The sequence below is a fragment of the Halichoerus grypus genome, chromosome 1 (genome assembly GCF_964656455.1).
Source record: "Halichoerus grypus chromosome 1, mHalGry1.hap1.1, whole genome shotgun sequence".
Classification (NCBI taxonomy): domain Eukaryota; kingdom Metazoa; phylum Chordata; class Mammalia; order Carnivora; family Phocidae; genus Halichoerus; species Halichoerus grypus.
The window spans coordinates 114054215-114080225 of NC_135712.1; the positions used below are offsets into that span (position 1 = coordinate 114054215).

At 35.4% G+C, this 26011-nt stretch overlaps 1 protein-coding gene across 3 annotated transcripts; it reads left to right on the top strand.

Moving 5' to 3' along the window:
- Window positions 1-29: 29 nt before the first annotated feature.
- LOC118548023 (phospholipid scramblase family member 5) lies at window positions 30-26011 on the top strand. 3 transcript variants are annotated; one of them, XM_036111794.2, is made up of 9 exons: window positions 30-168; window positions 5380-5446; window positions 10568-10731; window positions 15381-15423; window positions 16468-16688; window positions 18886-19047; window positions 21270-21431; window positions 23649-23732; window positions 23819-26011. In XM_036111794.2, the coding sequence occupies exons 2-8, from the start codon at window positions 5434-5436 to the stop codon at window positions 23685-23687; spliced, it is 804 nt and encodes a 267-aa protein (XP_035967687.1). In that variant the 5' UTR covers window positions 30-168; window positions 5380-5433; the 3' UTR covers window positions 23688-23732; window positions 23819-26011. The 3 variants fall into 3 exon arrangements, with proteins under 3 accessions (XP_035967687.1, XP_035967691.1, XP_035967690.1); XM_036111797.2 differs by having other exon boundaries at window positions 53-168; window positions 5385-5446; XM_036111798.2 differs by lacking the exon at window positions 10568-10731.

Sequence of the window (26011 nt, forward strand, 5' to 3'; positions counted from 1 at the left end):
TGCGCGGGCTCTGCGGGATGCGGCCGCCGTCAGCGGAGGCAGTCGGAGGCAGAGCGCTGCTGGGCTGTCAGCGGCAGCCACCGACCGGTTTGGTGCAGGATTTGGGTGATGTCTGAGAGGCAGGCAGATGTTGGGAGGACAAAGTGACCACAAGGAGCAAGGCACAAGGTAAGTATATGTAAAATAATGGTAGAAATCAGGAGATTTTCAAAACGGTCAAGTAGCTCTTGGCCGGGAGCACTGAGGTCTCTGAAGATTTTTAACATTTTAGTTCTCCTCAATCTACTTAGTAGCTTCAATTTCGCTCTCTCTCTAATTGTCTCTCTCTCATTCTGGCTCTCTCTCTCTATCTCTATCTCTCACACTCTCTCTCTCACTATCTCTCTCTCTCTGTCTCTGTATCTTCCTCTCTCTCTCTCTCTCTCTCTCTCTCTCTCTCAGATACATGCATAAACATACCTCCTGAAGGACATCAAAATAAATAGTTGTTGATATGCCATATGTTTGTACAAGTTTTCTGCTTGTAATTCCCATATCTTTTTCTAGTAATATACCCTGGAATGAGCAAGAACCTGTCAGAATTCCCCCTACTTTTAGACTCTTTAAAGGAAAATACCATTATGAACTATTAAAAGTTTGCATTATGCATAACAGATCAGGCAAATGCCTGAAGACAAAGCACAATAAACACAGAATACTTCAAAGAACTCCATTCCGCTTAACTTAGTCCCACCTAAAAAAAATGTGTAAGGCTGAAGATTTAAGAACTTTTATACACAAACTAAACTTTTGCTTCTGCCTTGGGCTTTACAATCTACTGATTATGTGATGCCATTTGTCCCGTGGAGTCTGTGCACAAGACTCTAAATTAGGAGTCTTTTCCATGTCATCTTGGTGAATGGGGACCCCTCTAGATTTGCTCCAGAACCAGCTTTATCTTAGTTTCACAGATTCTTCTCTATAACCAGGATTCTTTTCCTTTTTTCCTAATCCTTTGGATCAATACCTTTTTAAGTATGCAGAGTGAGAGCTGGTAAGAAATCCATCTTTTATTAATAGCTAAGAGGCAGTTTACTATCATTTCATTATATAAGTTGAAATATCTTAATAGTTATTATTTTCCTTTTTTAAAGGAACAGAGGAAAGGAAAATTAGACATGTGTGTATGAAACAAGGAACTGCTCTTTTGAATGATGCATTACTGATTCCAATTAGTTTCACTTTTCAGAGAGAGGATGAGTTACATCATTTTGTTTTCAGGAGGTTGTAACTTACTCTTAGTTTTAAAAAATAAAAAGAATATTGCAATCCTATAATGTGACACTCCACTGGCGTACACATTCCCCCAGAGTGGGGGCCCTTTCATTACATCTGAGTATACTCTATAATGTTATGTACATAGTAAAAAGTTAATACATGTTTATTGAATGAATGAATAGAGCATTGTATCAAAAGGACAGATTTGAATAAGTTAGTAAAGAAATGCACTTTGGTAGAGGTTTTGCAAAATGTGGATAAATGGCAACTGAAGTAGGAGGCACACATTCCTAGGAAAGGAACATTCCCCAAGTTTACATTAATAATGTTATTTTTATAACCAGTTATTCATAAAATTTGCTATTAATTATTCTTACATGATACAGTATGATAGGAACAGCTGAAAACATAAATACATACAAAAGTGTTTACATTACTTAGTTATAATGTAGTTAAGACTTCTGGATGCTGCCTTCTTATAAATCCATATTTGGGAGTCCCTAGTTAATTCCCCACTCTACTGACCACACCAGTGTTGCAAGGGGGAGGTAGAAATGGAAATACTTACCCATTACTGTTGGGAATGTAAATTGGTACAAGCACACAGGAGGTCAATTCTCCAATGATCTTCACTGATACTTAGTAATTTCTTAGTATATGCTTAGTACTTGGTAAATTCTGCAATGGTACTTAGTAAAAATGAGAATCTTCATACTCTATAACCCAGCATTTTCATTTCTTGACATACATCTTCAAAAGACTGCTATACATGTGCATAAAAATCATTGCCTTATATGATAGAAACAATCTAAATTCCCATTAAAAAGACAATGGCCAGAAGTATAATAATATAAAATGTAATAAAATGCACATCCATTATACCCATAAAAAGTAATAACAGGGAGTGGCTAAAAGCAAATGTAATTTTATGCATTGCAATGAATTTTAGAAAACATAATTTCAAGTGAATAAAATGTGTTTTGGAATTATACTTCAATAATATTTATATAAATTAATAAAAACAAATAATTCCCTCTCATTCCATATATGTGTGTGTGTGTATATACATATTTGATTATATATGTACATATGTATATGTTTATATATGTATATATTTAATTTTTAGGAACACATAATTTTATAGTAAAACCAAAATAACCATGAAATATTCCTAGAGCTAATTATTCTCAGTACTTGGTCCTTGGTCCTGCCCCAGACCTGTGGGCTTATATCTTACTCCATTTCCCATCCTTCTCCCAGCAGATTCTGTCTGAAGCCTAATGCTGTTTTTGTCATAACAGGGAGCTTATCTGCCACTAGATAGATTTAAATAATTTGCAGTCTCTCCCTTTGTACTGAGAGACACTATTGTGGTGAGCCTTTTCGAACATGAGAATTTGAGTCAAGTATCTAACTATTAAATAAATAATGGGGAAACTTATACACAAGGATGTAGTATTGAATAAACAGATCTTCGGGAAGAGCTGTGATATGTCCTGCAGAAAGGCCATGGGTAGGGGGCAACTGTAATGAAATTATGATGCAGTTTTTTTCCATTTCCTTTTGGCAGGAGTTGAAGTTGGGGGTGGATATAGAGGCCCTTCTTTTCGAAGGGACAAGGACAGGCAAGGCAGAACATCCTGAGAAAATGAGCATGCCCAAGCAGCAGAGCGGCAGAGCAGAGGCTCAGGAGAGGGCTGTGTCCTGCGAGGGGGCAGGCCCATTGACTTATGTCTTCTGATATTCATTTTTAAGTCTCCTTTTTTGTACGGATCCCACTGTGTTGTCTTCAAGCCCCGGGTTATGTCTGTTGGGCACGCCCACCTTGTATGGGCTGTATTTCGTGGCATCAAGCCAGCAGACCAGAAAGCTGTAGCCCGATGGCAATGGGAAACTGGTCTTGATGCTGCTTGAAACAGTCCAGGGCTTCATAGCACACGGAGCAGAGAGGTGGGTGTGAGGGTTCTGCGTGCTGAATGGAGGTCCCGGTGCTTCCGCCGAGGCGGCAGGTGCCAGGAGAGGGGGAGGGGGATTGAGGGCGCCACGCAGCTGGAGTTGAAATGACAGCAGCAACAGCAACAGGAGAGGAGGCGAAGCCAGCTCTTGGAGCAACGCCACCTGGCTGCAGGAGCTCTCGGCAATAGGATTGTCCATGAACGTGCCAGAGGTCCATCAGGACGGTTCGTGAGCCTCTCTTTGAGAAAGGCTGGGAAACAGAAAGCAATAGTGGGAAGAGGAAACCTCAGGTTGGTATCTGCTGGGTCTTTGAAAAGAAAAAGCAATATCGGTGCTGTCTTTGGGAGGACAGAGAGAGAAAGCGTGAAGAAAGAAATGGGCAGTTCCTACACTACACCAAGGTAGGTGGCCCGGAAGTTCTCCCTTGCAGGTTAAATAGTGAAAGATTCCATGAGTTGGTCCTATGGCCATATCCACACACATGGATGGTTGGCCCGTACGGGCCCAAATACACGTATAATGCATTCAGATTTGCATTTCAAAACTGGTGCTCTGTGGAAAATCAAAATTAATTCATCCATTACGACCATAATTTAAAATACCAGGTTTGAGGGGCGCCTGGATGGCTCAGTCGGTTAGTCTGCTTTCAGCTCATGTCATGATCCCAGGGTTCTGGATCAAGCCCCGCATGGGGCTCCCTGCTCAGCAGGAAGCCTGCTCCTCCCTCTCCCATTCCCCTGCTTGTTTTTCCTCTCTCGCTACGTGTCTGTCTCTCTCTCTCAAATAAATATGAAATCTTAAAAAAAATTTAAAAAAATAAAATACCAGGTTTGATAGTGTTAATAACAATTTAGTTTCTTTGGAATAAAGTTTCTTCAAATGCCCATGACAAATGGTAAGAAATCTAGGAAATATATAATTTAATTAAAATGCTAATCATATTGGGGCACCTGAGTGGCTCAGTCAGTTAAGCCTCCAACTCTTGATTTTGGCTCAGGTCATGATCTCTGGGTCTTGAGACCTAGCCCCTTGTTGGCTGCTCAGCAGAGAGTCTGCTTGAGAGCGCCCTCTCTCTCTCTCTCTCAAATAAATAAATAAATAAATCTTAAAAAAAATACTAATCATATTTATTCACCTTTCCTGCAAATGACAAGTCAGGTAATGGCAGTTCTTCAACCCCAAATACCTCAAAACAACAACAACAATAAAAAGAAATACCTCTTTGCCAAATAAGAACATAAACTTTTGGCTATCAACAACCTGTGAGGCTGACTTTATAATTTTTCATCATGCCCTATGGCTTATCAGGCCACTTAACTATTTTTAGAAGTAGACAGTGTTGCTTATAATTCAGTATATCTTGCAAGTTCAACCTTTACAAATCATGCCATCCAGGGCAACTGACTTGGGGAGCAAAATCTCCAAGGTCACCTGGTCACCTGCATTTAGAAAGATGAGCTGTCCAGTCAAGGGGACCATGTTTTCTCTTCCCCCTCAGTATACAATGTAGATAAGTATCACCTGTATGTTTCCATTAACTTTGTGAGGTTATTGCAGGTTAGTATTTTCAAATGCCTCAGATTCATCAAATTCAATTAAAAAATGAAAATACAGATTTATTTATTACATAAATAATAAGGAATAATTCTCCTCTTGCTTCTTTGCTTTTGGGGGAAAGAACATGAAGAAATCCTGAGAGAAAAATAATACTGAAGTTCAAACATCTTCAAAATTTAAAATATTGTATTTAGAACTGTCAGAAACTTACACAGGATAGAATAATGTATCATAGACTCTGGCACAGAAGATTTCTAGAAACTAGAAAAATAGAGAATTTCTGATGTAATAGTGAATGCAAGGGTATATATTCCAAGAAATTAAAAAAAAAAACCAGTAACTACGTGCAAACAGACTCTTAAAATGAGTATTGCGTATTTTCTTTTCCTGTTTTTATTATTTTTAAATTGTTCCTTCAGATAGGATAGTTTAAGCAGCATTTACCTTTGGTGATAGCTTCGTCTCCCCCTGTTGTCCAAAGTGATAAAATACATCACTCTGGAAACAGTAAGGCACTCCCTTCCTCTGTTATTTGTAAGCTGACATGAAGTAGACAGACACCTTCTGAAGTTTTATGCATGCTGTGTTTTTTCTCCTTGCTGCAACAAGAAAAGCTTTTTCTTTTAACCTGGCTGCCTTTGAAGAAGTGACTCAGACATCTTCATGGCCTCTAAAGGTAAGAGTAAATATAGCTAGCTAACAAATTTTTCTTTCTTTATGACTAAAAATACTCAGTTGTGGGGATTTTACAATCAGTAAGATTGATACTTTAAAACCTGTCATTTATCACTTTTAAACACTGGAATTTTTTAACTTCAAGGAGCATGTTCCATTAAATTAAAAAAAAACACTATCTGATTCAATGTAAAAGTTAAGATATAAACAGTGTTTTAGTTATCATGAATATAAATATAGTGAATTAATAAGAAAGGCTGCACAGCAGAATTTAAAAGGGTAATATTTAATGCCAAACACAAGGACAGGTTGATATTCCAAGTTTAAAGGGATTTGAAGAAACCTTTTCACACATAAGTTAAAAAGTGTTAAAGTATAGTTCAGTATTTTTAAAATTTCCCATTTGTTGTTTAAAATGTGTGGTACAGCAATTTATTTTAAAGAATTGAATATGTGTTATTGGTAAATTCTAATAAATTTAATGGACTAGAAGTAAATATTACTGAATTATGAAACAAAAATCTTCCAGAATCCTTTGATAGTAAATTATATGTATAAAAGCAAACAGAAAATAACTAATTTAAGTAAGCAGATTAATTAGGGACTTTGTTGGGGGGGGAGCTGGGAATTTTTCCCTCAAGTTCCTAAAACTGCATAAATATCATCAGTACTGTGTTACTTTAAATAACTTCTCAAAAGACAAGATATATGGTTGTTTTTGAAAGTAATAAATTTCAATCTCACCAAAAACACTTATGAAATCATATTAAAAATGAGATTATAATGTGTTTCATTCCATTATCACAACAAACCATTAAACTCTAGCCTATAATAAAAAGTTTTAGCATAAAGAATTATGATTAGTATAATTGGCAGAAACCTTTTAACCTAATTACAAATAGGATAATAGAGTCCACCAATTTAAAATATCCTAAATTAAATTAATGAAGCATTCAAAGAAGCATGTATGCTTATTTGCTTTCTTTATCAAAACACACTTTGGGATGCTATTTAATATGGAACAATTCAACATTTAATGTACACCAGTCCCTGAATATCATGGAGAAAGCTCAAACAAATTGTAAATTATAGACATGAAACAACAAAATCATGAATTTTAATATATGTGTGCCTCATTTTTTATATTTGAAAGCAAATGAAATCTTGACAAGTCTTTTCTTTCAGTTAAGACTGACACCAACACTTAATACAAAACACTTCATCACTTTATAAGAGTTACAGCAACAACCGTAGCCTGGAAGGTAAAGAGTTGCAGAGTATGTGAAATATTTATAAGCTAGTTATACATTTTTAAAAGAGTAGATAGAAATTCAAAGCCAGATAGAAATTCAAAGGAGTTCCTTCTTTAGCTGGTGGTCTGAGTCTTTGTAGAAACTTGTGACTGGAGAGCAATAGTAAGATCAAAATATGATTAATCTACCAAAAAAGCAGTGATGTTCAGTAATGATAAAGACCCAACCACTAAACTTAGAGGCAAAACTTCAGGTGGAAAACTAATACTCCTGAAACCTACTCAAATTATTTAGCACATGAAGTGGGCAAAACATCTGTTAGAGACTCTATTTAAAGGAAATGAAAAATGAAACTTCCTTTTGAATCAGAAATCTGGCTTGAGAGGGCAAGTCAGATTATCATCATTATTTACCTAAAACATGTTTGCAGACAGTTTTCTTCGAATATGTTGCAGGACATATTTATAACATTGTGAAAGTCCTCTGGCCCATGAACTGTGTTGGCAATTATTATTTTCCCAGGGAATACAGGGTAATTGGATATTTCACACATTTTGTGGGCAGTTTAATCAGCACCACTAAACCAAAGGACAGTCTGAATACTGGATGTCATTAGAACTGAAGAAATACTTGTGTGGTCTGGAGTCCCCTGATTTAGTATAAATAAACACAATTTAAGAACAAGTTGGTCCCAAATTTTAAGTTTGAGAAAGACAGGAGTTTCCAGGATGATCTAAACTGAACAGAAGCTATCTTTAAAAGCTGCTCCAATATGAACTGAAATCTCAGAAAAGGAAGGAAGTGATGTCACAATGGTGATTCCAAGAGTTTCCCGCTGAGAATCTACTCAGACTTTTGACATGATTTGCCCTGGGCCCGCAGGGCATCACTGCTTCTGGACCTGCTTTGAGGTCTCAGGACCCAAAGACCTGGGTCCAGAATGTAGTGTCACTCCCAAGACACTCAATAATCTACATTTTGTCACGGCAGACATAGCTTACAAGATAGAATTGGAGTAATTTGCTAATCTTTCTAACAATAAAATTGACGAGAGAGAATCTAATTATCTTCTGCCACCTATTATTAGAAATTGACCCCTATATGTGTTTTTTTTTAATTAAAGGATAACATGCATACAGTAAAGTGCATAAAGAACACCAAACTTAAGTTCATGATTTTTTAAAACAAGGATGCACTTGTGTAACCACCAACAAAATTACAAAATAGAACATTTCTGGCACCTCATAAAGTTCCCTTTTTTGGTCAACAGTCATACACCTTCACACCCAGGATGAACTTCTATCCTAAATTTTATCATTATGAACTGGTTTTCCTCAGATCATAATTTTGCCTCTATTTTTCTCTGAAAGTCGATGACAACAGTGCTTTTGGCACTAAGCTAAAGAAAGGATTGTTTGTTCCATATTACTATTTCCAGTTGACCTTGCTGTATTGGTCATCAGCTCCTCTCCCAAATCAGACATGATGTTACACAGTCTTCCTCTCCAGTTTGCTAATGGAGGTTTCATTTAGGCCACCTTCTCCAGAGCAAGAGGAGTACTTGAGCCCCTATGCTTTTTGTCTGCCCAGATCTGAAAAGTTCAGGATGGGTCCTGTGGGAAGCAAACTGCTATAATATTCTTGGTATGGAATTCTATCTTATTTTATTTATTTATTTATTTATTTAAAGATTTAATTATTTATTTGAGAGAGAGCGAGGGGGTGGCAGAAGGAGAGAGAGAGAATCCTGAAGCAGACTCCCTGCTGAGCACAGACCCCCCAACATGGGGCTTGATCCCAAGACTCTGGGATCATGACCCAAGCTGAAGCGAAGAGTCGGCAGCTTAACCAACTGAGCCACCCAAGTGCCTCTATATGGACCTCTGTTTTAATGAGGCCAAATGACAAGTTTGTTTCCATATGGTCCTAACACTAAAGCATGTCCAAATTCTAAATGTCACAGACCAATACAAACTTAAATACCTATCTTCATCCATTCCTACAACTTGAAGTTTAAATAAACAAATGAATCACCTGGCAATTGTTTCTCATTAACACTACATGTATACACAAACTTAAAGAGCCGATTATTACTGCAAATAGTTTATGTCAATGTTCAAAGGACCATTCCTTGGATGCCCATGTTCCTTCATCAGTTTGTTTTGTTTTATTTGTTTGTTTGTTTGTTTGTTTGTTTAATCCCTTTCCAAGAACTCATTCAGGCTAGGCTCTAAAAATTTGGGACCAACTTGTTCTTAACATTCAGGCTATGCTTGAATTCTCTTACTGGGGGGAATTTACTATCTCCAAAGGAAACTCAGTCTTTTCTTCAAATTTATTTTTTAGAGATTTAAAAATTCTGAAAAATACACCCCTACATACACACAACTTACATGAATTCGGGAGAGACTGAGAGACCATTCTAATCTACTGTGAATTATATAGATGTCACTCCAACTTTAGTATATGTACAATAAGAGTACTTATTCAAATTTGTGTTGTGCCGCTGTTATAAACTTCTCCTTATAGTAGACCATTTTCCTTGTCCTTTCCATTCATATGTCTTTAGAATAGTGTGAATTACTTGTTTTCATAATGGCCCCTCTAATATTTGAAAATTCCTATCACGAATCTTGATCCATACCTACACTCAATCTAGGACAGCATAGTGTTGTCAAACTAAATGAATGCAAATGTGAGAACTCCAATAATTTATGGATTAATAAAGAAGAGGAATAAAAACTCTGATGGGCTTTGAAAAAAATGGTATCTAATGAGGGAGAAATCTAAATGTCAATCACGTGAAAAGAAAAAGGAAAAATGATAGTAGAAAGGCAGTATTTTTCCACACATTATTACGTCTTACGCATAATACTACATGGGTTCCTTGACTAATGCAGGATAAATAGCAAATATCTACACTTTAATCTAACAGATAATTGGAATAGTAACAGTTTTACCTGGCAATAATATAGAAAACAGGTGATTCTCTAAAAAAAAAAAATCAAAGCCAAACATTATAGAATTCTGTAATTATTTTATCTTTTGTAATATTAAGTAAGCTACAAAAGGATTCACGCTGTCAAAAATGTTTGGATGCTTTTATACAAAATACTGAGAAATCATAGCTTCATTAGATATTATACTGCCCTTAAGCTCATAAATTAGCTTGAATATTCTCATAGTATGTAGAATTAAACCATTAGTTCTCAAAGTATATGGTCAGAACAGCAGCATTAGCTCATCTGGGAACTTAACAGAAATGCAAATTCTCAAGCCTCACTCCTGACCCAACTCCTTAAGCAGAAACTCTGGAGTGGGGCCCAGGAATGTGTGTTTTAACAAAGCCTTCCAGGTGGTCTGGTAGAGCCTAAACAGTAGGACCCCTGAATTAAACCTAGTCATAGCAGTAGGATTGATAAAAAGAGACAAAATATTTTCAGAAATTACAAGGTACCCTCATAATATTTGAGGAAGGGAGAATATGCCTTGAAACTGATAATTATGATTCAAAACTGATGTCTAAGTTTATCCTTTTGTGAGTAAAGAATATCCTAGTTCTTTTTACCATTTCTTTTTCTTTTGGAGTTTACAATTTTTCAGCTCTTTGAACAGTTTAACTTGCTTTCAAAAATATATTTTTGGAATCATTTATTTTGCCCAAATTAACCAACATTTTCTTACAACGACTATTACCCGTCTTCTGCATTCCTTTTTCTCCGGCTTAGGGGGTAAGTGATGGCAACAGTGAATAGGGAAGATGCAGGAGACCGTTGACCCTCTGAATTCAGAAGTAACAAATACTATGAGAAAAACTCAATGAAATGGCCTAAATTTAAATATAGGCTGAGGTTTTCATTCTCTTGCAGATGCACAGAACCAAAGAAGTAGAGGTTTGCCTGGCTTTCTTCCTGGAGCTCCAGACCCTGACCACAGCTTTCACGTCTCACTTCCCAACCCAGGGAACCAAGTGTGGCAGCCAACTCTCCCGCCGCCAGGCAGTCTCCCTCCTGGCCTAGAATATTTAAGCCAGGTGTTTTTATCTCTTTATTTCTACACACTTTCACCCCTTAAAATGAATACAGACTTGGTTTCTTGCTTTTCAACCACAGTTGAAGAACTTCAACAAATCACTTATTGAAGTGAGAAAAGCAGTATAAATCATGAAATTATGAAAAAAAAATTTACCTCTATTATTTGGAAAGAAATTTATTCTCTTTTATTCCCACTTCTATTTTCCTTATTTATTTGGCAGAGTGATGACACTAAACATTTTTGATGGAGCTCTTTAGCACATTTATCCTCCTTCTGCTCATTGCTCAAGGTATAAGCAAATGTATCCTCAAGGAATTGTCTGACATGTCTAGTCACCTACAGCTATTTAATTAAAGGATATTTATTGAGTACTTGCTATTATCAAGACATATAAAAAGCATAAAACCTAGTCCCTCTCACCCAAACATTCTGCAACCTAAATGGCATGCAAAAATGTTGACAAAAAGTGCAAGGCTATGTACTAAAGCCAGATAAACACACAGTTGTAATGTGTGCAGGTGCATAGAAGAGAGAAAGGTTGTTAAGGATCTAAATACTCAGGAGAGACTTCCGTAATGATCTGAGAATTCAGTGTCTTCAACTGAATCTCAAAAGGTGTCTATAAATCCAAGGGAAAGCAAGTTACCAAGTTAACATCATTGTCTTTGATACTGCTGCATCTCCAGGCTGATTTGCCTAAAAGATCGTATTATTATTAGATATAGTCATTGGAGGGTGAGCAGTGATTCAAGCCTTATAATAAATCAATCAAGAAATACCACCATCTGAATTATGTGGCACATAAAAAACGATTATATTTATATATGTTATTGTTGCTTTTGTATTTTATCTTGCAAAAGATTGGAAATACACTAATATTGAGATGTCAGCACATCTGCTGCTATTTTCAGCTTGTTTGGCATTCTTTCAAACTATAAAGTCTATCTCCTTTATCAAAATCAAATCTCTGTGTTAATTCCCTTAAGGTACAAGAGATTTCTGTTATGCCTGATAGGGTTTAAGCTGCATGCAGCATATGTTCCTGGGAAAATGTTTATAATTGCAGATGCCTTCTCCAGAAACCCACTGGCAGACAAATGTACTTCAGAGACGGGAGAGCTCAGGGAGATATGTAAAAGAGCTGGAAAAGCTAACCTACCATCTTCCATCTGCAGAAAGGATCAGCTGTAATAGCTGACTAGAGTTGATTAACTGCTGCAAGCTGTTTGGGAATGTTGTCAGACAAGGTTTTGCCAAGTATAAAAGTGATATACCGGTGCCAGAGGGCTGAGGCTTGATGATCACATATGGTCATCACATATTCTTCTTCCATCCATGAATGATGACACACCCGGAGCCAGATGCTTGACATGAATATATATATATTTTTTACATTCCATAAATAGAGATATGAACTCATTGGCTTCAGTTCTAAAATGAAGTCAATTTTCCAGACATAATACCTTTGGTAATCTTTTTCAGAAAATAAAAATATGCCACAAATTGGTGAATAGTATACTTCAAAGGGAAAGGTAATTTATTCACCTTACACTAAAAGAACACTTGCTTGCTTTAAAGCAGTGTACTTACAACAGGATAAATGAGCATTTTAAATGTTTTATACCACAAGTCTGTAAGATATATAGATATATAGATATATATAATGAATTTTATGTGTTAAATTTTATCTAAAAACCATAAGAATTAAATAACATCATAAGCATTTGAAAATAGTACATTTTTCAATAAACAGGAAAATATACAAAATATACAAAATCCTTCTAAATTAAAAAAATCAAAGTAAAGGGGCGCCTGGGTGGCTCAGTCGTTAAGTGTCTGCCTTCGGCTCAGGTCATGATTCCAGGTCCTGGGATCGAGCCCCGCATCGGGCTCCCTGCTCCGCGGGAAGCCTGCTTCTCCCTCTCCCACTCCCCCTGCTTGTGTTCGCTCTCTCGCTGTGTCTCTCCCTCTGTCAAATAAATAAATAAAATCTTTAAAAAAAAAAAAATCAAAGTAAAAATGTAAAAACTCATCTATTCTCCTTTAATCAAGTCCATCCAATGACTAATGAAAATCTTATTTCTATTAACAATTTGAAAATAAATTTTCAGGTATGTATATAAACATATAAATACATAGATACACATGCACATATATATTTGTGTACATGTGCATATATGTATATGTGTATAATATATATATATATATATATATATATATATGGATGTATATGTGTGTATGTATTTAAGTCATTCATGTAGAGCTAAACCTAAGAATAAACTAGAGATCTCTCTTTGGATTAACATGTTTATAATAGTCAATATCATTTTATCTTATTAGTGTCAAAGGACAATTATTATAATTTAGTCACCTAGAGGTAGGAGTAGTGAGTGAGTTAAAGTCTACAAAGACACATGTATAGATCTAATTTATTTTGAAGTACATATATTAAATGGAATCACTGATACCTGTAAACCTAATAAATTATATATGAGAATTTATTCTTAAGCTATATATCCAAGGCTGTCATTAGATTTCCACTCTATGGCTTTCATACTTCAGTGCTTCACTTGCCCTGATACCTGAATATATGATTCAATCTGTCTAAAGTTTCCAACAATTCCTAGCCCATCATTTAATAGCAAAGGGTGGAAAGGGCTTATTTGGACCATAGTTTATAAGTGGCCCAGGACTACTTAAAGGAAACTGCAAGATCAAAACAAGACCCTCAAATCCAGGGGGGTTTCCCACAGAGACAGATCAAATCAAATACTATCACAGAGGTTGGGGTGTATAAAAGGTTAGAGAAATTAGGAAGAAAAGGTACTCAGAAGTTCCACAGTATCGATTAAGAATTGTTTATCCCAGTTCCTAAGATTAGTTTAGTGATGCCAATACAACAACGGAGTAGAAAGCATTCAGAATTGGTGGCAAGCAGAAAGATCTGGCTTTAAATCCCAGCCCAGCCATTTACAAACTCTGCGATCCCAGGCCAACTACTCACTCCCTCTGGGATTGTTTCTTCACGGGTAAAATGTAATGATGTCTACCTCTCTGAGTTTTTGTGAGGATTAAATCAAACACTATGTCAAAATATCTACCACAGTGACTACCTCGTGGTGGCCACTAAATAAACAACTTCTATTATTAGAGAGCAGAGGGGTACGACTTCCCTTTGCAATGTGGAGTGGATCTCAATTGATAGTCTCTTAAGTTTCAAGACTAAGATTTGATCCATGGCACTAACATTAAAGTTCCTAGACTCAAACTTTAGTCTTGCCCCCACAGTTCTTCTCCCTCTCTAAGTTGGACCTCTAATGGACCCACCGCTAATGGACCCACTGCTAAATAATCATGGATATCCTTTGTGACTTTTCTCTTCTCCCAACCCTCCATCTTCCTCAAAAGAGAACAGAACTAAGAATAGTACACTACAAAAGACTGATTCTAGTGTTTAAAAATTGCCAAATAATTGCTATACCAAAAAATTGCTAAAATAGGTTTTAGAATCTCTCAAATCATAAATGTATGGAAAATATTTTTTGTGAATCTTAAAAAAAGAGGCTACATGAACTCTTTTACCAATAATAAGATTTAAATAGAGGACGTGGCATTAGTTGGCATTAGTTTTACCTGCACCTCAGGATATACAAGGAGAATGCAGGAAATAATGTAACTTCAAATTCTCCGGGTTTGTAAGGCCCAATCAATACCAAATATTACTAATGACTATTTCAGTTTAATGGTCACCAGTGAGTTTATTAAAGTGAAGGGAGAATAAAGTGAAGAAATTTAGAGGCAAAAGAGAAAATGAAGTGTTGGAGAAGACAGTGGTCTTCAGGGTTCATGAATTTACCTTAGTGAAAAATAAAATTCATTCAAAGAACATATTTTAATATTTCCTTTAAACATTTGCATTGTGTACTTTTTAATATAGTCATTTCTCAACTATCTATGAGTACTTTATCTCTGTAAACTAACTTCATTTTTAATTACATAAAGCAAATTTTATTATGTTAGCTGTTAGTGGCAAAACTTATTCTGCTTAAATGGGTATTTCGTTGGCACCAGTAGGATTTCTGGTTGTTGTTGTTGTTGTTGTTTTTCTAGTCCAGAGGAAAGTATGAGTGAGAACAATTTACAGAATGACCTCTCTCTGCTTTAACAAAGACACTTTATTTCTGTGAGGAATGAGTTGAGAGTGAAAGAGAAGTTAGGCAGGGTGGAGAGGGGAGGCCAGGCATTCAGATCATTGCTTAAAAAAATGAGTTTAAAAAAATGAGTTTAAAAAATTTTTAGGCATTATTATTCAGAGACTCTTTAAAAATCTTCAGGTATTGTTTCCAAGAGTTACTCTTTTATCCCTTTGTCACAGAAAGAACACAGAGTTAACCACAGTTCCTAATCTTATTCTGGGCAATTCTGCCTTGGAATTCTCAGGGTTCTTGTATTTTTTTTTAATTTTTACTTGAATACAAAAGATATCATCTTTTTCATTATAAAATGTAAGCTGTTTTCAACCATTCCCTGGTAGAGAACATGAAAATTACCAAATTTAATGTGTTAAACAGGTTAATAGTAATATCTCCAAAGGTTTTCAAAGTGTGATGTAACGCTTTTTATTTCCTTTATGTCATTCTTTAACAGTTAGACCTGATAATTATACACCAGCAGGTGGAGCTTCTTGGAAGTAAGTGTATTATATTCTATACTTATTAAAACTGTTAAAAATATTTTAGGCTTCAGAAATTTTGTTATATTTAAATATCTCATAATAAAGTTAAATGTTGAGGATAAAATTAAATCAAAAAGATCAGTAGGTCTCCTTTTTAAAATAAACACTCAAAGTAAATTGTTAGTCTGATATAGATAAACCTAAAAGCATAAAACTTTCCAAATCTTTGGTAATATTGTTATCAGGAATCTAACATTATTTTTATCTTAAAATAATAAAAGATGTTTGATCATTTCAATGCTTGTTAATAATTTATTTCCTTAATGATTTCAGAAATGGAAATCAAGGTTGAAACTAAATAACAAAACCCATTCTACTCCTGAAACTAATATTACACTGCATGTTAACTAACTGGAATTTAAATAAAAACTTGAAACAAAACTAAAAATAAATAAATAAATAAATAACAGAAACCCATCGAACAAAATTTGTTGTTTTATCATTGAATTGGTGATTCATCAAATGGCTTGTTATTTAACAATACACAGATTTACAACAATGATTAACTGAATTCAAATTACTTGAGTATTTTTTGTCCTTAATATTCTATATTATATCTAAAATATGTCAAAATTGTAATAAACAGCAGGATAGCATGCAGCTGTAGATAGACTGTTAAATAGATCTTAAACAAAATCATTACTATGCTGTGAGTTGTTCCAATAAATTCCACAGCAATGATAGAAGGATTATTTGAGGATTCGATTCTTTACAGACTTAGTTTCTTCAGTTGAAAAGTGGAACTACATGTTCCAAGTGGGTCATATATCTGAAATCAAAATTTAGTCATTGCACAGCTTTGTTCTCGGTACTTTGATTTCCATAGCTAAGTCCTCAAATTTTAGAGCATGGAAGTAGATTTGGGTGAAGAAGATACCATATACTTAATAATTAGTCAGTGATTCTGTTTTCTTTTAATAATACTACCCCTTTTACTTATTTAAAGATTTGATACTAAGCAATAGTACTGTTTTGATGAATTTTTTTTTCCTCCCTTAGTGATCCTTGGCACTGAGACCTCCAACAAATATGAGATTAAAAACAGCTTGGGGCAAAGAATTTACTTTGCAGTGGAAGAAAGCATCTGCTTCAATCGTACCTTCTGTTCCACGCTGCGATCTTGCACTCTGAAGATCACAGATAACTCAGGTCGGGAGGTGATTACAGTAAACAGGCCTCTGAGGTGTAACAGCTGCTGGTTCCCTTGCTACCTTCAAGAGGTTAGTCATTGGCTGTGCGTGTACTTTTATTTTTCTATGTTTGAAAAGATTAGCAATTATTTAATAAATGGCATTCATCTGGAGCCATAAGGCAATTCACCTTTCGATTGTTTGAATTAGTAGTATTCTTGCTCCTTTAGGATCAGAATAGCTTAAGGACTTGGTGATTCACTAGCTTGTTGCTTTTGTTTTTTTTTTCTCTCCAACAAAAAACTATAGTGGCTTCCGTGAATGGATAAAGACAGCTAATGTGTCATGTAAATAGGACACATCCTCTTGAATCTCTGTATTAGGCACATAATTGTAATATCTATGAGATCCACCATTAAGCAAATCTACCCTTTGCGTTCTCTAACTGTAGCAAAGTTCAGAAAGTGCTGAGTAATACTAAACTCTTTCAAGGTGTTCTCTTGGTTAGGTATTATTTTTAGTACAGAATCTCACATCCCATTCATCCATTTATGACAAACTTCAAACTGTGACAAAGACTACATTATTGTTCTGAAGGGAGCCATTTAATTATTTTAATATATAATAGATTTTCATCATTATCTAATAGATCTACAATAATAACTTTCATTGACATAATGCAGTTAAGTCGATACGGAACGTTTACTTACTTTAACATCTTTGATATCATAACATCTGTATGAGCTAGAGAGAATAGGTTTTACTCTCCACATTTAGCAATTGAGAAAACTGGGGCTTTAGGGATTGTAGGTAATTTACACATCCACAAAATATCATGAATGGGGCTTGATCTACTGTTCTTATTCAAACCCCAGTTTCTCAAAAAAAGAAAAAAAAAAGGTTTCTCTATTGAGGACCTATGTTTAAGTACTCTACTTGGCATGATGAGAAATATAATATGGATGGGGGTTAATTGAGGAAGTTTCTAGCAATATATATTGAAGCTAATTCTCCAACTATAGGCAGTTGCCTGGCTAAGTGATAAAATGGAGCAGGTCCTCATACATGGAGTCCAAAAATCTTCATCCTCCTACTGAGGATATTTAAGATCTAATATGCTCTAAGATGGTATAGTCAGTATAATATACCTATTTGAAAGTTTCTGATAATTGATGTTTTATTTCATAGTAGCCCAATGTCACATAAATGAAAGGTAAGGTGTATCTTGATACCCATTAATAATTTTTCAAAATGTGGTCAAAATCAAACCAGTTATTTTAAAAGTGATCCCAGGACAAATCTATATAACTCTTTCTTTTTAGTGTTTTTTTTTTTTTAATTTAAGTATAGTTGACACACAAAGTTACATTACTTTCAGCTGTGCAACTTAGTGATTTGACCAGTCAGATCTACGTAATTCCAAGCACTCTCATTGAAACCACCTCTGTTGATCCAAGAACACTACAGACATACACATAAGACTATGAACTTAATAAATTAAAAAAAGACAAAAGGTGAACAGACTATAAGGAGTTGGTTTGATTTAAAAGCAAACAATTTTCATTTTTACCCACCTCTAGTTTATTTCACAACGCATTTGATTTGACTACATAAATACGTTGAAATACAATATGATGAAAAATAAAGAAATTAAGGAAATGAAGGTAATGGGTAAAATACTAAAGTAAAGCCTGAAAATGCAATTGCTAGTCTATAATGCTTTGGAAGAAGTTAAATAGAAATCAAATTGGTATGTAAAATGGTACCTTCACAAGAAGCATTTGTTTTTAATTGAACACAGAGAAGCTAGAAGTTGACAGCCTGAAGGGAAAACAATCATGAATAGCTAATAATTGGTAAGTGAGGGTTAAAAATAGATGTGTGTTGTGGCAACACAGAAGAGGGAGTAGATTGGAAACACCTCATGGGAAACAGCTTCAGTGCTTGACCAACTGCCATACTCGGAACAAAAATGGCAAAGAAGCCAGCGTCCCATGGTCAGAAGACAATTCTGGGATAGGTTGTCTTCAGGGAAGTATGATTAAAGACATGGACCTTTAGTGAATAATGCCAAGCATATCTATACAGTGAATTTCTTTGTTTCTATAAAATAATGGGAAAAAAAAATCCACTGCTGTGTTTCCTTGTAGCAGATTTTTAGAATATCTTGTAGAATACAAAAATAATTTCATAAAAGTTACTGTTTAGAAGTAAATTGACATTGTTGTAAAATAAAAATACAATAACCTTGGAAAAAATCTTATTTTATTATTGTCTCTTCTTACAGTTAGAAATTGAAGCCCCTCCTGGTACTATAGTTGGTTATGTTGCACAGAAGTGGGACCCCTTTCTGCCTAAATTCACAATCCAAAATGCAAACAAAGAAGATATTTTGAAAGTTGATGGTCCTTGTGCAACATGTGGCTGTTTTGGTGATGTGGATTTTGAGGTATGGATGACAGAATAAAGGAAGTTTTCACTTAGGTCCTGATTTTTTGCAACATAATTCAATTTTAAGATATTCAAATCCTGAAATATCTCTGAAATAAATTTAGAAGATAATATACTTGTGAAATAATGTAATAAGCCCATATTGTACATGCCAATAATAACTCATAATTTCAGTGATACTAAGCTCAAGATTTTTTTAAAAAACATGCTAAAACTTTTTTGATTTATGTGGAATTACAGCACCCATGGTACAAAGCAAATACATACAGTTTAGAATCACCCTAAATTATATCTTCTTTCCTGTAGCTCTGATGGTTACATATCCCAGTTCAGATCTCATCTAAAAAGCACATTCCATTAAAAAGCACATTCCATTAAAATATCACTAATTTAGAACCTATGACCAGAACACCTGCTAACTTCATTTTGTAAAATAATCTACACTTAACTAAACATATTTGTGTAAATTCAATGTTAAAAAACAATAGGAAGTTGCAAATTCAGTTGTAAGAATATGAACTATCTTAACTGCCTTTCCTAGAAATACATTTTAGGCAAAGCAGATCGAATTTAAAGTGTATACTTGTTATTCTTTCCTTCATTCTTTATACATTCACGTATATCCCACCTAGGACATTCAGTTTGAGGGACTTCAGGGAACACTGTTCACCCAGAATATGATGTAAATTTTGCGATGTGAGCTGTTCTAACTCCAGTCCACTCTAAAAGGACTTGGCATGACTTTCCTAAGACTAAAGGGTAGTCTCCTCATTCAGTGGGGAGTCTGCTTGTCCCTCTCCCTTTCCCTCTGCCCCTCCCCCTGCTCTCTCTCTCTTAAATTAAAAAACAAAAAACAAAAAAACTAAAGGATAAAAATATGCCTTATGATTAAGACTTGAAAATTTTAGTACCGGGACACATGGGTGACTCAGTCAGTTGAGCATCTGCCTTCTGCTCAGGCCCTGATCTCAGGGTCCTGGGATCAAGCCCTACATTGAGCCTGAGCCCATGTCAGGCTCCCTGCTCAGTGGGGAATCTGCTTCTCTCTCTCCCTCTGCCCCTCCCCATGCTCATGCTCTCCCTCGCTCTCACCCTCTCTCTCTCTCATGAATAAATAAAATCTTTAAAAAAAAAAAGAAAAAAAAGTTTTAGTATTTGTAGTAATGGATGTCCTAAGTAACTTTCTCTATTTTCTATCTTCTCCTGCCATACAGAAAGTGAAAGTTTATATTGAATCACTTTCAGCCTTTGAATGAGAAACAGGGCAAGCAAAATAGTTGATAAAGTTTAATTGTAGACTCCTTCTAGCTGAGGACTATAGATTTTTTTTTTTTTTTTAAAGATTTTATTTATTTATTTGACAGAGAGAGACACAGAGAGAGAGGGAACACAAGCACGGGGAGTGGGAGAGGGAGAAGCAGGCTTCCCACCAAGCAGGGAGCCCGATGTGGGGCTCGATCCCAGGACCCTGAGATCACGACCTGAGCCGAAGGCAGATGCTTAAGGGCTGAGCCACCCAGGCGCCCCGAGGACTATAGATTTTTGATGTCAAATTAGTTTGCATTTCCTGTGTGATATATTTGCCCAGAGAATTTTTTTTAGTGAAAAATAGGACTTCGGGTTAGTTATAAAGGAATTACCTAGTAAATATATAGTATAATATAAAAATGAGATTAAGCAATGGCTGATAATATTTAAGTATGTTAGTAATTATAAAATCTTAGCAATAAATTTAAAAGTTTACAAATTATATCTAGAAATTTCTTCTAGAAAATCTTATCTAAAATCTTTATCAAAAATATTTTCTTTTTCTTTTCTTTTTTTTTTTTAATTGAAGAATTCAGGTTTGAAATCTGGACCTCAGGTAATAGAATTACCTTCAAGGTTAGACCATGTACTTGAGACTATGTACCTGCTGCCATCTTGTGGTAGCCTGACTTTAATTATTTATTGCTATTATATTCTCAATCTGCATACAAAAAGCAAAAAAAAAAAAAAAGGAATTAGGATAAATTAGACAACTGTCAGAAAAGCAAAATTCCTGAAGAATGAACTGTAAAGTTAAATCTACAAACTTATGCTTATATAAAGGAATGAATGACATGGAATTGTCACAGATGATGAATAAAATAATTCATCTCTCTCGAAGCAAACATACTAAGATACTTAACACCATTTGTTTCACGTTTAGATTTAACATCTCTTATTTTCTTTTCAAAGGTGAAGACCGTTAATGAAAAGCTTACAATTGGGAAGATTTCAAAGTACTGGTCAGGATTTGTAAATGATGTCTTTACCAATGCTGACAACTTCGGAATTCATGTTCCTGCAGATCTAGATGTAACCGTCAAAGCAGCGATGATTGGTGCTTGTTTTCTCTTTGTAAGTATGGTCTTAAAGAGTATGAGTGATTTATTTCCCTTTTCTTGTTAATTACTATGGAGCCAATCTCATTTTGCACAGCATCATGTTTGCCTCAAGGAGGTTTATGCATAGAAGGCTAGTTTGGGACCAACTTCAGAAGTCAGAATTTAGGAATCTGCATTTCTAATAGGCAGCCCTTCTCCACTGGCCTTCATACCCTCTTCCTCAAGAATTGCTGCCCTGTCAAATCCTACTCATTATTTCTTCAAAGCCTTAGTTACCCTTCTCTTTCAATTTCAATTTAGATTTTTGGCTCATTTTCGCTTTCACTGGAAAATATGTAAATATCACATTATTTATCCTGGGTAAAGTTCAGGACTGTTTCATTGTTTAACAATGAATTAAGTGACATTCAGAATGTGAAAAGTACAGTTGTCTTGCCCTTCCAATATGAACGTGAATACATGGATTCACAGGGATGAGTTAATATGTATCAGTTTCCATTATTACAAAGATACTATGTCTTTGTCCTTTTTTTTTTTTTTTTTACAACTTATGACCCATTAAAATATTTTCTTCTTGGTGTGGATATTGGTGATAGGAGAACAGAATTCAAGTCACACGTGTGCCAAATGCTTGGCCATCTCCTGTTCCTGATTTTTCCTCTAATATCTCCCTCATTGCTTACCATTATCAATGCTCTGACAAAAAGTCATGGAATTTTAAAATAAACCTGTATTCTTCCTCTTATATTTTGTTGTTCTTCATTTAGGATCTTAAATCTTATGGTTATATTAATGTGTGCTGCTGTGGGGGAAAAATGGCTCTATCTACTCATTTTTTTCTAAAGACACTTGGGAAGTAGATTAACTAAAAATAATTCCCTAATGGCATTACTGAAGATATTTAGGGTTTGATATAGAATATATATTTTTCCAGGAATTTTAACTTATTGGTTCCCTGTCATTGGTAGGAGGTAGAATTCGTATATTTGGATTGCTAGGTTTTTATACTTACCAAGTAGTCACTTACCTTCAATTCCCATTTGCATTTATAAATCTAACCAATTCCAGTCAATCTTGCCTATGACCTAATATTTCTTCCATTCCTTATTCTCCATATGATCCTCTATCCACTTGACAGCGCTTTTACTTTGCCACTTCCTGCTCACCTTTCCCATTTTTAATCATTCAGCACTTCAACACCAATCCCTCCAAGCATGCACACACAGACACACAGAGACACACACACACACACAGCTCTTTTCCCCAAACCTCAATTTGGCCTTTCTGATTAAGCTCTGTACTTAATGTTTATATTAAAAAACAGATAATCTTTAATCTGCCGTACCCACTTATATTACGTAACAGGCTGACAGTAAAAATGTACTGTCGACAATTTGCTATGCACTATAAATTGGAGAAGCTCTGATCCAGATAACACCCCAGTCATCGAAAAGATAACTTTTTAACTCCATTTTCTCAGGGAGAAGTATACTCACTGAGAATATCTAATGCTCCCATCCATTTCTTTTTTTCCCTTTTTTTTGGGGGGGCAATATAGATTTTAAAACAATTTCTCACATGTATTGCCAAGATAAATCACTTACTTCTACATATAATTTGATAGGAAGAATTATGTTTTTAATTTTTAAATGCTGTCTCCATTTTGTTACCTTGTGCTGAGAGAGAGACCTTCAGAAAGCTGCTGGTATGAGAATACTCACTGATCCAAACAGCAAAATGCACAAGTACTACCTAATGTTTGGTCTCCTCTGGTTTGATGCCTCCACTCCACAACCCACAGCTCTAACTACCCCTTCTCAAGTTCCCTCTGGTATAGTTTTCAGTACTTCCTGAGATGAATACCTAGTCGCTAACCACATAGTCCATGATGATGTATGTAATACTTGTTCAAAAGTCAGTGTCTATTGCAACTTCCTGCACCGACACAATACCCTGCAATCCAAGTCTGCACTGTCTTGATCACCCAGGATTTTGACTGATGATACCCTGCTGACTGGGATAAGATTTCCAAGTAACTTGTATTCTGAAAACTAGTAACTGTCGCCAAGCTTAAAACTTTTTGATTTTCCTCCTACTGATAAATCGCATGTTGCTGGAACACCACTGGGAAACATAATTGCATGATATAATCAAAGCTTACATGTGAGACTCCTGATCTTAATTGTTGCCTTTTTGTAAATGCACTCATATTCACTTTATTTATTTGTAGGATTTTATGTTCTTTGAACATTCACTGGCTGGATTATAACAAGCAAGATGACAAAAACAATAAAATATGCAAGAATATATTTCAGTAAGTAAAGAAAACTTTAAATGATCTCTTTCCCTTTGAAGATATCTATATTTGACGCTGTCTAACTCTTTTTCATTTTCTTCTAGAAATCCCGTGGGCCCTGGATTTCATTTTTAAATGGTTTGCACATTTGCTTTTTTGGTAACAAATGTTAATTGTTGTATTTATTAAAGCATAATGTAATGAAGCAATTATTTGGTTGTAAATGCATGATAGCTAAAGACAAGATTACTGGCCCGAGCACAGGGTTGCTTTGAGAGATTGTCATTCTTTCTTTTTAATCCTTTTGAAGTTATTGCACGGGTAAGCATGAAAGATGAGAACTAAGGCTTGCAGCATCACTGATGAAAATCCAATGTTTAGAGAGCACTTTGAAGTTTTTCTGGTACTAAGGCTGGTTACTAATCAAAAGGACTGGATTTCTAAAATATTTTTTCATAAGCAGTCTTTTGACTTTGTTTATTAATCTTATTGTAGTGAGACATTTTTACTTTATATCAGAAAAGCTGAAAGTTGGATAAATAATATGCTTAGAGATGAGGAGGAAGATAGATGAAATCAATTTGTTCTAGTGGTAAGGAACTAATATTTCCATAAGGAAGCTAATATTTACAAACCAAAGCATGCCGTAAACACATATGCACACCAGAGATTTAAATAAGCATATAAATAGACTTCTCAGTTAGTAAAAGCAGTGATATAGAGCAGGAACTTTACCTATTTACAGTGAGTTCAGTCAAGAAAGGGATGTAGGGCTCTGAAAAATTCACAATTCTAGGACTTAAAAATAAGCAAACAAAAACAAACAAAACTTTAACACATGAGGCAAATGCAGAAGTCAGGGCATACAGTCAACTCAATTAATTAATGCCTTCTACTTTAAAGTTTTCAGAGTCCTCTAGATAACTACATCTAGTTATCCACTCATTTCCAAAGCCCACACAAGAAGAAATTTTTAGAATTTCTTTTTTAGGGATGATGATAGTTCTTCCCTTTCCAAAATGAGGAAACAGACTTGTTTTAAGCAAAGCACCCTGTAGCCATTTGGACTCTAATTTAGAATTATATAAAGACTACCCAAATTTCTGTCCACTTATAAAGGTGTTCAGAGAAACTCCAGGCAATCCCCCACTTAGAAACAGAAATGTGTTCCAAGTATCTATTACTAAATTAATTGGAATTAGGAATCTCTCATCTAGAAATAACACTGTATGTGTCAGTTAAGCTCCCAAGATAGCTCACAAATAGCAATTTAGTCCTGGGTTCTGGGATCAGGCCTCTAGGTTGTATAAGATGGAAAGGAAAACGGTCGCCTTTTCTGAGAGCCCCCTCCGTTGGCATCCCGCAGCAAACCCTAGAAGATTGACTGGGTGGAGCAGAGTAGTTAAGCATTAACACCAAAAAATAACCGTGCTTCAAACCCAGTCTTTCCCCTGGCGGTCCCATCCATTCTCTCAGCGTCACTGGTGTGACCTGAGTGTTGGAACAGTAGGGTCACAGAAGCAGACGGCCATCCTGTGTGTGACAGACGTTGTCTTGAGTCTGCTTGTGCTAGCCACGCCTCTGGACATTGGTCCTGTAGTCTTTCTCAACTTTCTCAGGTTTCGCATGTGTTACTTTGGAGAGCTGTGGTGACGGTTGAGGGGACTGCAGTGTTTCCTCTCTTTCCCCTTGATCTATTTTAACTAATGTGTGTGTGACTTATTCATAACCAGCTAAGGAAGGGACATTTTTAAAGCTGATGCTTATTAACTAATAAAATGGAGAAAAATCGCCAGCATTTTCAGAGGGCTTATTACCTGTCAGGCACCATGCTTCATATGAATTCCTGGTGGGGGAACAAAATGCAGTAAAAACAAAGGAAGATCAGGCAGTATGTGGAAGACTGCCTGGCACCCTATCTTTCCCCCTCCTCAAATTTTCTCCTTAAAGATGAATCTGCTTTCATATCTTCTTGTATTTTTGATTTCTAAACTGATTTTTGTAATTTATGTCATAACAGCAGCATTTGACACTCTCATGGTGGGGCAAAATGGGAGGAAAACACTACTTATAAATACTACATTTTAACATGACAAACATTTAGATTTAAAAAAGAATATTTAAATGGTTTAAAATGCCTGCTTCTAATGGAGACTCTCTAAAGATAAAAATTCTTCTTAGAATACAGTGCTTATTTCAAAGTTGGCTATATTAAACAAAAACCTCCTGTATTACTTTGCTCCTGAATTGCACACTATAACAAATTAAGATCCATCCTATCTCCTCTTCCTCATTAA